General features: G+C 32.3%; 1 protein-coding gene and 1 pseudogene across 1 annotated transcript; one reads left to right on the top strand and one right to left on the bottom strand.

Annotated features, from left to right (window-relative positions):
- Window positions 1-2010: 2010 nt before the first annotated feature.
- LOC100792958 (ABC transporter G family member 1) lies at window positions 2011-6453 on the top strand. Its single transcript, XM_003532559.4, has 8 exons — window positions 2011-2410; window positions 3179-3258; window positions 3358-3828; window positions 3917-4003; window positions 4123-4248; window positions 4481-4672; window positions 4800-4886; window positions 5084-6453. Exons 1-8 carry the CDS (start codon window positions 2086-2088, stop codon window positions 5750-5752), a joined length of 2037 nt encoding a protein of 678 aa, XP_003532607.1. The 5' UTR covers window positions 2011-2085; the 3' UTR covers window positions 5753-6453.
- Window positions 6454-6526: 73 nt separating this feature from the next.
- Window positions 6527-10904, bottom strand: LOC100775718 (ABC transporter G family member 1-like; annotated as a pseudogene).
- Between the last annotated feature and the right edge of the window lie 1675 nt (window positions 10905-12579).

Here is a 12579-nt window from a genome sequence, read left to right on the forward strand (position 1 = left end):
TTTCATCATAATAACTTTTTTTTAAAAATAGATTGATCCCTTGCCTTAGGGTCCTATATCTGCCAATATATATAGACACACTCTTCAATTCTACATTAATAAGAAAAAATAAACTGATTAATTAAGATTAAATTCTATATTAATATTTCTACTTCTACCTATCTCTATTTTCTTTATATATGGAACTGTTATTATTTGAAGAAGCTTGCAGCGGCCGGAAACTAAAAGGGTTGTGGTGACCTACCGACCACGTTTCTTTCTGGAGTGACGAAGGAGGCACAAGATGTCTGGGTGGTTCAGTTTAGTTCTGTCGAAGCATTAACTGTGGACTCAACCAACTTCAGCTACTGTTCACATCCAACATTCAAGAGCCCTTTCTTTTTTGGCCTTATGGTGTGTTGAAACATTGCAGTTTTCAGCCTTTTCAATAAAAATAATAATGTACTTTTACCAAAGTTTTTCATTTTGGGACCAACAAGAAAGGTTGTAATCTGGTAAATCTTCTGGCTGAAATTTCTTCAGAACTAACAGAGGCTGACATGATGTGTAAGTGCTAAGGTCTGATCTGGATGTAACAAGTCTGGTCTAATTGTCACCATGCTCTTCATGTCTTGCAAAAATAAATTCGGGTAAATGACCACTTTATTATTTAAAAAATGAAAAAATTACTTTTCTTCTTATAATTTAATAATAAATTAGTTACTCAATTTTATAATTTAATGTCAAATTAATTATTAAATATTATAATTTAATGATAAAATAATCCTCTAAACTTAAAAGTACAACATAATTGGCATACCTTTTATATATCTAAAGACTAAGGTTATGTTTAAAAAAATGAATTAGAAGTTGAAAAACTAACTTATATTAAAATGTAAGTATTCGTTAAAATGAGTTATTACAGTAGTGCAGAAATATAAAATTAAATAAAAGTAATAAATTATGATTTACTTTAAAAAGTAATAAAAAAAATTGATAAATATATTAAGGATAAAAATAAAAAAAATATAAAAAAAAACTAAAAATTAGAAGCTAACAGTTTAAAAAATATTATTTTAAATTTATTTATCGAACCGTGAAATGAGTTTTTTAACTAATAAAAATATTAAAAACTAAATGAAATATTTTATCAAAGACAAAGTAAGTTAAATTCCTTAATATTATTATTTTAGTTTTGTTATACATTAGTTTGTGTTGATCTTTTTTTTTTAAAGTTTTCATTACACTTTTATTTATAGAAGCTAGTAAATAACTTTCTTTAATTTCTCTTTTACAAAGACTATAATCCATCCATAAATATAATAATTTTATCCATATCATTGCCACTCGCCAATCTTAGACTTTTGCTTCCTGCACTACTAGAATTTTAGTAAAACATTAGGCAGTGATTTTTGTTTTTTCTGTGTTAACACGCCCTGCATTAGTTATGAATGACTAGAATACTGCATATAAGACTTAGACAATTCTACTTCTTTGAGTTATCTTTTAAGAATTAGGTTCAACTCAATTTTAATATGGTATCATAGTATATTCCATCTTAATGATAAGCTACTCGTAAATATCAAGTTCTCCAAACTTTATATGTCTAGTTCTGTGTGTGAAGGTGTATTAAGATATCTTAAATTTATTTAAGAATATAATTAGAATACTCCCATACCCATCTCATAGTGAGGAGTCTAGAATACTCCCTGTAAGATTTTTGTTTTACTTTTCAGTGTTACTACTGTAAATAATTGAAAATACTAATTTGGAAGTAGGTACAAGTAGGGGTTCATGTAGAATTCCCCACTTCACACAATAGTTTTTTTTTCTGACAACCATATTGATTTCTTTGACTTTGTGAACATTTGTTAATCTACATTTTCATATTGTTCCTTTCCTCCTAAAGTGTTGCTCTAGTGTTTGGTATTGTTGCACTGTCTTCATTAATAGTTACTACGTGTTACTAACCAAACTCTTTATATAATGAGTTGGCTTTGTAGGAAGCTTCAACGTACAGACCATATTCTTCTACCAACCTGCGTACTCTCTCACACTCCTAGTGCCTAAACACACACATACACTCACACTCACACAAATTTCACAATGAGCTCTATACTTCAACCTAATGCTAGTGATTGTGAATCAAACAATAGCTCAAAAATTCTGCCACCCCTTTTAGAATTTGATACCTCATTTGAGGTAGAATTAGAAAGGATCAAATCAGTAGAAACTGGTAAAGATGGTGAGGAAGATCAAGAGGAGGGTGTTTTCTTGACGTGGGAGGACTTGTGGGTGACAGTTTCAAATGGAAAAAATGGAAGGAAACCAATACTTCAGGGTCTAAAAGGCTATGCCAAACCAGGGAAACTCTTGGCCATAATGGGTCCCTCTGGCTGTGGCAAGTCAACACTTCTTGATGCTTTAGCAGGTAATCATATTTGGATGATGGTTTTGAACTTGTAACTTTCATGGTTTTAAGATCAAACTATATAAAGACTTTGACATTATGACATAAATTGTACTTCACGGGTCAGATAATAATATAAGAATTGTATTATAATTGATGTACGTACTTATCAGTTATCAGAATTTATATTTGTCAACTATTAATGTCACTAAAGTATATTTTGCACGAGTAGTTGAGTACACATTCTGTAACACTTGTATAAGTACTTTTGAATTATAAATTTGTAATTAGTTTCTGGGGTCTCCCCTCAGTTCCATATATTGCTTTGATAGTTTAATTACATTTACAATGTCGCATTATAGGGAAGATGATCACTAGCAATACACCTTTTGACACTTTTCTTTCAACACTTTCTGTATATAATTGATTAAAATTTATTAAAAATTACAAAATAAGAAGTAAAATTCGTAAAAAATAATTGTAATTTCTAATATATTTCAACCAATAATAAATTACATGTTTAAAAGAATGTGTCGGATACTATGTTTAAGAGAATCCATGCTTACCATGATTGCACTAGTACATATCTTTCGAATAACTTCATGTAAAATAAGAAAAATTCAAAGGAAAAAAAAAGAAAACTTGCGATAATTTTCCAAGAAAATTTGTCAAGCAAGACAGTTATAAACTTCATAAACATAATAGTATCTCAGCGCTCCCTTTTGAGTAAAAAAAAAGTTATAAACTTCATAAACATCATAGTATCCTATAATTTATATGAAATTGCAGGAAGGTTAGGTTCAAAGACAAAGCAAACAGGGAAGATCCTAATCAATGGCAGGAAACAAGCATTAGCTTATGGAGCATCTGTAAGAATATTTTGCTAGTCATTGAGAACTGATGAGTCATTTTCTTATACATGCATGGAGTCCATTAATCTGTCTTCTTCCTCTTACCATTGAAATCAGGCATATGTAACAGAAGATGATACTATTTTGACAACTCTAACGGTTAAAGAAGCAGTATACTACTCAGCTAACCTTCAATTGCCAGATTCCATGTCAAAGTCAGAAAAACAGGAGAGAGCAGATTTCACAATCAGAGAAATGGGTCTGCAAGATGCCATTAACACCAGAATTGGAGGGTGGGGATCTAAAGGCGCTAGTGGCGGGCAAAAGAGGAGAGTTAGCATTTGCATTGAGATCTTAACACATCCCAGGCTTCTCTTCCTTGATGAACCCACTAGTGGACTTGATAGTGCAGCTTCTTATCATGTGATGAGTAGAATATCCAACTTGAACAAAAAGGATGGCATTCAAAGGACTATTATTGCATCAATCCATCAGCCAAGTAATGAAATTTTTAAACTTTTTCCCAACCTTTGCCTTCTCTCTTCTGGGAAAACAGTTTACTTTGGACCTACTTCTGCTGCAAACAAGGTTCGAGAGTACAACCAATTTTTGGTTTTTCACAAATGAATTTGTTTTTGAAAACCAATGAATGTTTGACATCTATTTTTGGCTGCAGTTTTTCTCATCAAATGGTTTTCCATGCTCAAGTCTTCATAGTCCTTCTGATCACTTCGTAAAAACCATTAACAAGGATTTTGAACGGGTAAGTAGAGCCCTCATAGTTAAGCTTTTAGCTTCAAATTGATTTCACTCTCTGATCTTTAGTACAAATTGTTTCAGTTTTCAGTTGGCTCTATTAACTGATTAACCCTTCATTTACAGGACCCAGAGAAAGGAATAGCTGGAGGGCTAAGCACAGAAGAAGCAATTCATGTTCTTGCAAAATCATATGATTCATCTGAGATTTGTCACCAAGTTCAAAATGAAATAGCCCAAATAAAGAAAAGGGTGAGTCTAGCTACACCCTTAGAAGGACGGAAAAGGGATAAAATAGAGGAAAAGTCTTGCTAAAATTAAAATGAACATTGATTTCTCCTAACAAGGCCCTATCATAACATGGACTTCATAAATATAAAGCAAGTAATTATAGTGCAAGAGAAATCTATATTGTTTTTAGAAAAAAAATGAAAAGTATGTGAGCTTGGACTACTAAAAATATTTGACGAACAAATGGATGCAGGACTCGGACGCAATGGATAAGAAATGCCATGCTGACTTTTCAACTCAATGCCTCATTCTTACAAGAAGATCTTTTCTGAACATGTACCGCGAAGTAGGCTATTACTGGTTACGCCTACTCATCTATGGTGCCTTGGCATTAAGTCTTGGTACCTTGTTCTTTGACATTGGTTCAAGCAGTGAATCAATTCAGGTAAAACATGGAGTGTGAGGCAGAGTATGAGTTATAATGCACAAACTTGAACATAAAGCTAGTTTATCATTTTTATGTCATAATCCCAAGAAAAGCTAATTTTAAAGCCTAATTTTGATTGTTTCAGGCCAGAGGTTCACTGCTTGTGTTTGTTGTTACATTCCTGACCTTCATAACTGTTGGAGGTTTCCCTTCTTTTGTGGAGGAAATGAAGGTAAAGTAGTTTCTCTATAAGGATTTTGTTGCATGAACATTCTCATTGATGAGGAGAAATTGAGTTTCTTTGTGTCATTATAATCTTAGCCTTTTAAACACTTAAAAGCTCTCTCTTGTGATTTAGATGCTTGATCAATAATGTCACATTCCTCAATTTTTAAACCAAATTAACATATCTCTTTGATCATTGACTAGGTGTTTGAAAGAGAAAGACTAAATGGGCATTATGGTGTCACTGCATTTACCATTGGAAACACATTATCTTCTGTTCCATTTTTGCTGTTGATGTCATTGATCCCAGGAGCACTGGTTTATTACCTAGTTGGACTTCACCAAGGACATGAACATTTTGTGTACTTTATATTTATGCTTTTCACTTCCCTCTTCTTGGTTGAGGGTCTCATGATGATTGTTGCAAGCATGGTTCCCAATTTCTTGATGGGTATAATCGTTGGTTCGGGAATTTTGGGCATAATGATGTTAGATGGTGGGTTCTATAGGCTTCCAAGTGACATTCCTAAGCCATTTTGGAGATACCCTTTGCACTACATTTCCTTCCACAAGTATGCCTACCAAGGATTGTTCAAGAATGAATTTCAAGGTCTAACATTCCCTAGCAATCAAGTTGGAGCACACATGACAATTAGTGGTGAACATATTCTGAGACACATATGGCAAATGGAAGTTAATTATTCAAAGTGGGTGGATGTTGGTATCTTGGTAGGAATGGCAGTTCTATATCGAATTCTATTTATGGTTATCATCAAGAGCTTTGAGAAGTTGAAGTCTGTTGCTACAGCAATTAATTGTCCCCAAGCAAACTTTGGGTTCACCAAAGTGACAAGGAGCAGTGAAATTGATTAGATTCTTGATATGCTTGTAATCCAAGGCAGAGTAATCATATATGGTCGAGTTATCCCATTTAGAGCTGCAGAATTGTGGTGTGGCAATATGTTATGTACTAGTCATATCCATTTTACCAAGGAATCTGAAGTTTACAAGATGATGGAATTTTATGAATTAAACTTGATTATATACACGAGATTTGTAAATATTTATTTATGATGCCAATGCATGGTGAAGAATATTATGGAGTTTGTATTGAGATAAATGTTGAGAAATAATTGCCACTGTATGATTCACAAAACTATATAATATTAGGAAAGGCAGAAGCATTCTTTTTTTTTGTGTACCAGTCCAGTTTTGGGGACTTTTTGTGTATGTTTGTGATGTGTATTTCTTGAAATTGTAAGCTTTTCTTTTGTATAATAATATGTATATTCCTTTTATCGAGTGATTATCACTTTCACGTTTCTTTTTATCGTTTTGATGAAGATGATGATGATGACGATTAGGCTTTGGTGGCAGTGGTCTGGAAGAGGGTGCACTAAGGGAAAGCAGGGGAGGATTTAAGATTCAGAAAGAAAGAAGAGGGGAATAATGGAGGTTCACTCAATCAGGATTTTTTTTGTGTGTGACTTAACACTATTTTTTTTTTGAAAGGCACCTAACACAATTTTAGTATGTACTTTCCTGAAAGCACCACACCTTATTTCACCATTTTTAAAAGGAATATCAATTGTTAGTTTAATTTTGGATGAAGAAAAGTAGCATAGAAGGGAAAGAGAAGAAAGAAAGAAATGGAAGAGTGTGTTTTGTACGGTTGAAGCATATACTTTTATCGAAATAACACAATATAACATCATGCTCCATGTTTTTTCGAAACTGATAATGAAAAGATAAACTAGAAACTTATCCAATAACGGCAAAATTATATAACTTCTCAAATATCAATGTAAAGGAGTGGCGTTGGGATTTTCCATGACTTGTATTGTTCGCTTGGAAGACGCTGACATACATGATAATGATACAACAACGGGCCTCACCTTCTCTTTAACCTTGATGATAACCAAAAACAAAACTCGATAAAGAAAAATCATCCCTATCAAGATTGCAAGATCAACCCACTTTGAGTAACTCATGTCAACTTGCCATGCATATCTCAAAACCTCTTCACCGCTTATGTAACCTCCTCCAACTTCATTGGAAGCAAATCTTAGTCCTTCGTACTCGTTCTTGAACATTCCACGGTTGGCAAACGTGTGAAAAGCAACAAAGTGTAATGGGTATCTCCAAACCGGGATAGGAATATCATGTGGCAATTTAAAGAACCCGCCAAGTAAAAGCATGATTCCTAGAATTCCAGCACCAGTCATGATACCCATTAGAAAGTTGGGAACAACGCTCGCAACTATCATCATAAGACTCTCCACTAACATGAGACTAGAAAATAAAACACAAATGAAATACAGAAAGTGCTCGCATCCATTATGAAGACCAGGAAGGTAATAAGCTATAGCCCCAGGAATAATTGTAATCAATAACAAGTATGGAATCGACGACAAGGTGTTCCCAATGACGAATGCAGTGACACCATAATGCCCATTTTGCCTTTCTCGTTGAAATACCTGGGAACCAATTAATAGCGGAAAATTATTTAGTGAATATTTACTTATATAAAGTACAATTATTCATTCGGTCACTATATTAATTTGTACCATTCTTATGTTTTCGTCCTTATATTTAATATAGTTAGTTTTAGTTTCTATACCTTTGATATTTTTTTTTTCCTATTGTAAGTTAATCTTAATTCCATTTGGCCAAAACCGCCACAAAAATGAAAATTGATGGCATTGTCGTAAACTTTCCTGTTGAGCAAAACGGTCACAGTTTTATACGTCTTTTATTTCATGAGATCATGATTTGGGGATTTTATAACCCCTAGGAAATGATATCAAAAGTGTATGTTTATAGACTAAAATAAATGTTTTTGTTTCACTTACAAATTTTTTTTAGATAAATTAAATCCCGGTGACTCATCAAGATCAGAACATAAAGATCAATAATCTTATCAGAGTCTAGAATCTACAAGAGTGTACTGTGATTGAAAGTATAAACTTTTTTATACTGACACACGTAATACTGTATCATTGTTTTTCTCTTAAAATAAATGGTTTCTGGATTTAGGGACTAAAACATAAAAATTATGAAATTAGAAGGAACAAATAAATATTCAAACCCTTACGCACTTATCAACAAAATTGAAATAAAATTTCCAATGAGCAATAATCTGAAGTACCTTCATGACTTCCACAAAGGAAGGGAATCCACCAATGGTCATGAAAGTTAGGAATCCATTAATAAATGCAACAAGTGAACCTCGATCCTGAAATAATCAGAAGCAACGTACAACACAATTAGAACATCAGCAAAATTCAAAGGCAATGGGATTTTAGTTAATTATTGAATGAGTTATATAACACTCTTCCATATTTTACCTTCGTACCTGAATTGAGACGTAACTTGTACCCAAATCATAGAAAATAGTGGCCAAAGCTATTGCCAATGCAACAAATATGGCAAGGCGTAACAAGTAATAGCCTAGATCACGACGCATGTTCACGAACGATCTTTTAGTAAGAACTAGGCATTGATTAAGGAAGCCCGCATGCCCTCTCTTCCAGTCTATTGAACTAATATCCTAAAATTAACCAATTTAATGATAATGTTAGGTAATTGGACGTGAGCATATCTATTAAGCCACACGGATGATACCTTTGTAGATAGTGCAGCTACTTCGTTTTGAACTTATTGGTTCATTTCAGATGATATATATGAGTTTACAAGAATGTGGATTGCTTCTTCTGTGGGTATTTTTCTATTCCCCGATATATCCACCTCAATGTCCTGATGAAATGAAAAATCACTTTATCATACTATTGTTGACTACAGTTAAGTTCGAGCACTGCACATAGGGACGGAGAATTGAATCGTGACAAAATTAAAGCACCAATATTGCCTTGAAAACTTGGTCAACTTAATTACCTGATCGAAATCCTTGTTTATAGTTTTCAGAAAATGATCAGAAGGATTCATGAGAACAGGACAGGGAAAACCATTTGAAGCGAAAAACTACACAAATTGAAGCAAAAACTCAATTAGTAAGTGGACACTAATTGGAGAAGAATTTAAATTGTAATATAAAAGGACTATAAAATTGGCTATGTTCCTGATTACCTCACTTACACCAGAAGCAGGTCCAAAGTAAACTGCTTTACCTGATGACAAAAGACAAAGGTTATTGAAAAATTGAAAAACTTCACTACTAGGCTGGTGGATAGAAGCAATAACAGTCCTCTGAATGAGGTCATTCTGAGCCAAGGTAGCAATTCTTCTCATGACATAATAGGAAGCTGCACTATCAAGTCCACTAGTTGGTTCATCAAGAAAGAGAAGTTTAGGGCGGGTTAGGATCTCTATGCAGATGTTAACTCGCCTCTTCTGACCCCCACTGATTCCTTTACAACCCCACCCTCCAATTCTTGTGTTAATGGCATCTTGAAGACCCATTTCTCTGATTGTGAAATCTGCTCTCTCTTTCTTCTCTTCTTTGGACATGGTGTCTGGTAATTGGAGTTGAGCTGAATAGTGCACTGCTTCTCTGACCGTTAAGGTTGTTAACAAGGTATCATCTTGTGTGACATATGCCTGTGGTCACAACATGGAATATTGAAACAATATGGTTTAGTGATCATGTGTCTCTTGAAACTAATTAGCAGTCCTATTTGCTTTTGTTAATGAGTTTAAGATTTTGTACATACAGAGGTTCCATAAGCCAGCGATTGTTTATGTCCATTGATCAGAATCTCCCCGGTTTGCCTTGTGTTTGAACCTAGTCGCCCTGAAATATGAATGCATACTATCTTTTAATTTGTTCATTCTAATTAACCAGATCTGGACCAGTGGGTGGATCCTATAAAAGACTTGTAACTATTAATAGAAAGATATGTAATAAAAGTGTTTCTTCCTTGCAAACTTTGTTTCTTTTCCTCCTTCAGAATTTTTAATCAAGATCTTTTCTTTTTTTTCCCCTGAAAGTAAAGTTTAGGTGAGGTGAATTGGGATAGCTCATCAGATCACATGTGTCTCAAAGTTTAATGAGTACTTATAAAAGTATTTATAAGATATTTATAAAAAAAATCATCTATTGATAACAGAACGTCCAATGAGATATGAGTATATTCTTTATCAATTAGATCGATCTTTGTTGTTGACATGACTATTTTTTCACCTCTCTTAATATATATTAGTTGAATATATTATGTATTTTGTTAAAAAGGAAAACTCAAAAGTGTCTTTTTCCACATATATTTTTATTACATACATTTCTTTTTGTTTCGATCAATTATTTTAGAGTTGGGTTCAAAAGTATCTTTTTTCACATATATTTTTATTACATACATTTTTTTTTGTTTGAGTCAATTATTTTAGAGTTGGGTTCGATTTTTAAAGATAAAGTAAATAAAAAATTAACAACTAATATTCTAATATATTTAATTATGATTTGTTATGTATGTACTAACTATAATAATATCAATCATTAATTATTAATTAAAATAACTTACTTTAACTTTTAAAATAAGTTGTTCAATTTAAAAGAGTCATATTGTTTTTAGATATAGTAACAAAACAATTTACATGTTTTAATTTTTAAAAATTCAGAAGCAGTGAAATATAAAGTTAGGTTCTTTAAGAAAAAAGGACCAAATTTAATAATAAAGTTTAATTAGAAACTTCACTTATGATATATACCTGCTAAAGTATCAAGTAGTGTGGATTTGCCACAGCCAGAAGGACCCATGATGGCCAAGAGCTGCCCTGGCTTGGCATAACCAGTTAGACCCTTAAGAATTGATATGCTTCCACTCTTTCTATTAGAAGCAGTCACCCATACATCCTTCCATGTCAAGCAGATACCTTCTTCTCTATTGATCTTTCTTGGACCTCTAAAAGCTTCCATTTCTAGTGTGGTGGCTTCAATGTCTATGACATTTTGCTGGAGTACTGATTTTGAACTGGGTTTAGTTTCATAAGCACATCTAGGGGCAGATGAAAGAGACTGATCATGAAGGCAAGCCATATTGTTAATTATGTAACAATTAATGATAGGACTGCCTGCAGGGAGAGAATGGATAGTAGATAATGTAACAAATCCAATTATATAGATTTATTGTGCGGAAATTTAACACATGTTTCATATTTTTCTTCTATGCATGTATATGATTTAAAAGATGATTTGGTATAATATAGAGAATGAGGGGAATTTTAGACCACAAAATCTCTTATTGCTTTGGTTAGTTAATGTACAGGTGGAGCCTAGGCCAGTTGGACCCACTTACACCAAATGTAGTCTTGTTTGTTTCCCAGGATCAGTCAACACTTAATAAAAAAAAATGTGCCACAAAATGAATCCATATATCATCCAATGCTAATTAAAATCAAACTTGATAAGATTATTCAAATTTTCTATTTATTTAATTTTATTCACTTGGATAATGTATAAATTAGAGGAATGTTTATACTAGCCACGAAGAGCTCTCGGGTCTCTAGGAAAACAAATTAAACCGATTTTTTTATCAGTCAAATATAATTTAATATATATAATTAATGTAAGGAAAAGGCAACAAAATACCACTTACTTTCTTATTTATAATTGAAGGCTAAGATTTCAAACCAGAGAAATGTCACATGAGAAGATCCAAATCTTACAAAAAGCAATAAAACTGAACCCCAAGTCACCAAAGACAAGGAAATCAGCACACTTCCTTAATTTCTCAATATAACTCGGGTCCAGATAGAGGCAAAAACAAACATACCTCGCCCAATTACAAGAGCAAAAACTAAATTCCTTTTAAAAGAGAACCTAACCCAGCACTCCAGCACCAATAAATATCCTTCTTAGGTTAAACCAAAATTATTGATCGACCCTTAGGCGCCAGTTGGGGTTAAACCAAAATTTTTTGGAAGAGAAAAATTCTGGATGAGTTGCTAATTTAACCGTTATAAAAAATTATTGATGGACAGTTAGGCGCCAATTGAGAAAAAGTTAAAGAAACAAAGGTACGATGAGTCTTTTATAAAATAATTTTTATTAGCCCTTTAAAGATTTTTTATTTTAAATTTAATTCTATAAATTTTTTTCTAGTATATGTTGTCGGGTAATAACATTAAACTAGATTAAATGATCCGTACAGCAAGAAAAGCAAAACAACAGCCGTATTTTGAATTTTAAATGCAAATAAAAGAAAAATAAAGACTAAAAATGCAGCAGAACACACAATAGGGGGACTTCTTGGTAACATATTGACTTGTCATGCATATATATCATCAAGGAGTCTGACTGACTAATTATGTTTAATTTTTTTTAGTAATATGTGTTTTTTATGTTAAAACTAAAGACATAAAAGATGATTAATGCTAAAAAGTCTCACAATTTTAATGATAACAAATATATTAAACTTTAATGAATTAATGAAATTTATTAAGTGTTATAGAAGATAATGCGTTCAGACACAAAAATTGTTTTAACTAAACATGTGTTCAATATATACATATATAGGGACGGATACACAGGGAGGCAGCCAGGGGCTTTAGCTCCCCTCTCTCATATTAACTTTTTAAAATTATTTATATAATATTTTTTTAAATATTCATAACAATATATATATATATAATAACAATTAATAATATACTACTTCAAGTAAAAATAAAAATAAATATAGTATATAAAAATATATATTAATTAATAATATATATATATATATATATATATATTACTTCTAGTAAAAATG

This window comes from Glycine max, chromosome 8 (assembly GCF_000004515.6).
Source record: "Glycine max cultivar Williams 82 chromosome 8, Glycine_max_v4.0, whole genome shotgun sequence".
Taxonomy (NCBI): domain Eukaryota; kingdom Viridiplantae; phylum Streptophyta; class Magnoliopsida; order Fabales; family Fabaceae; genus Glycine; species Glycine max.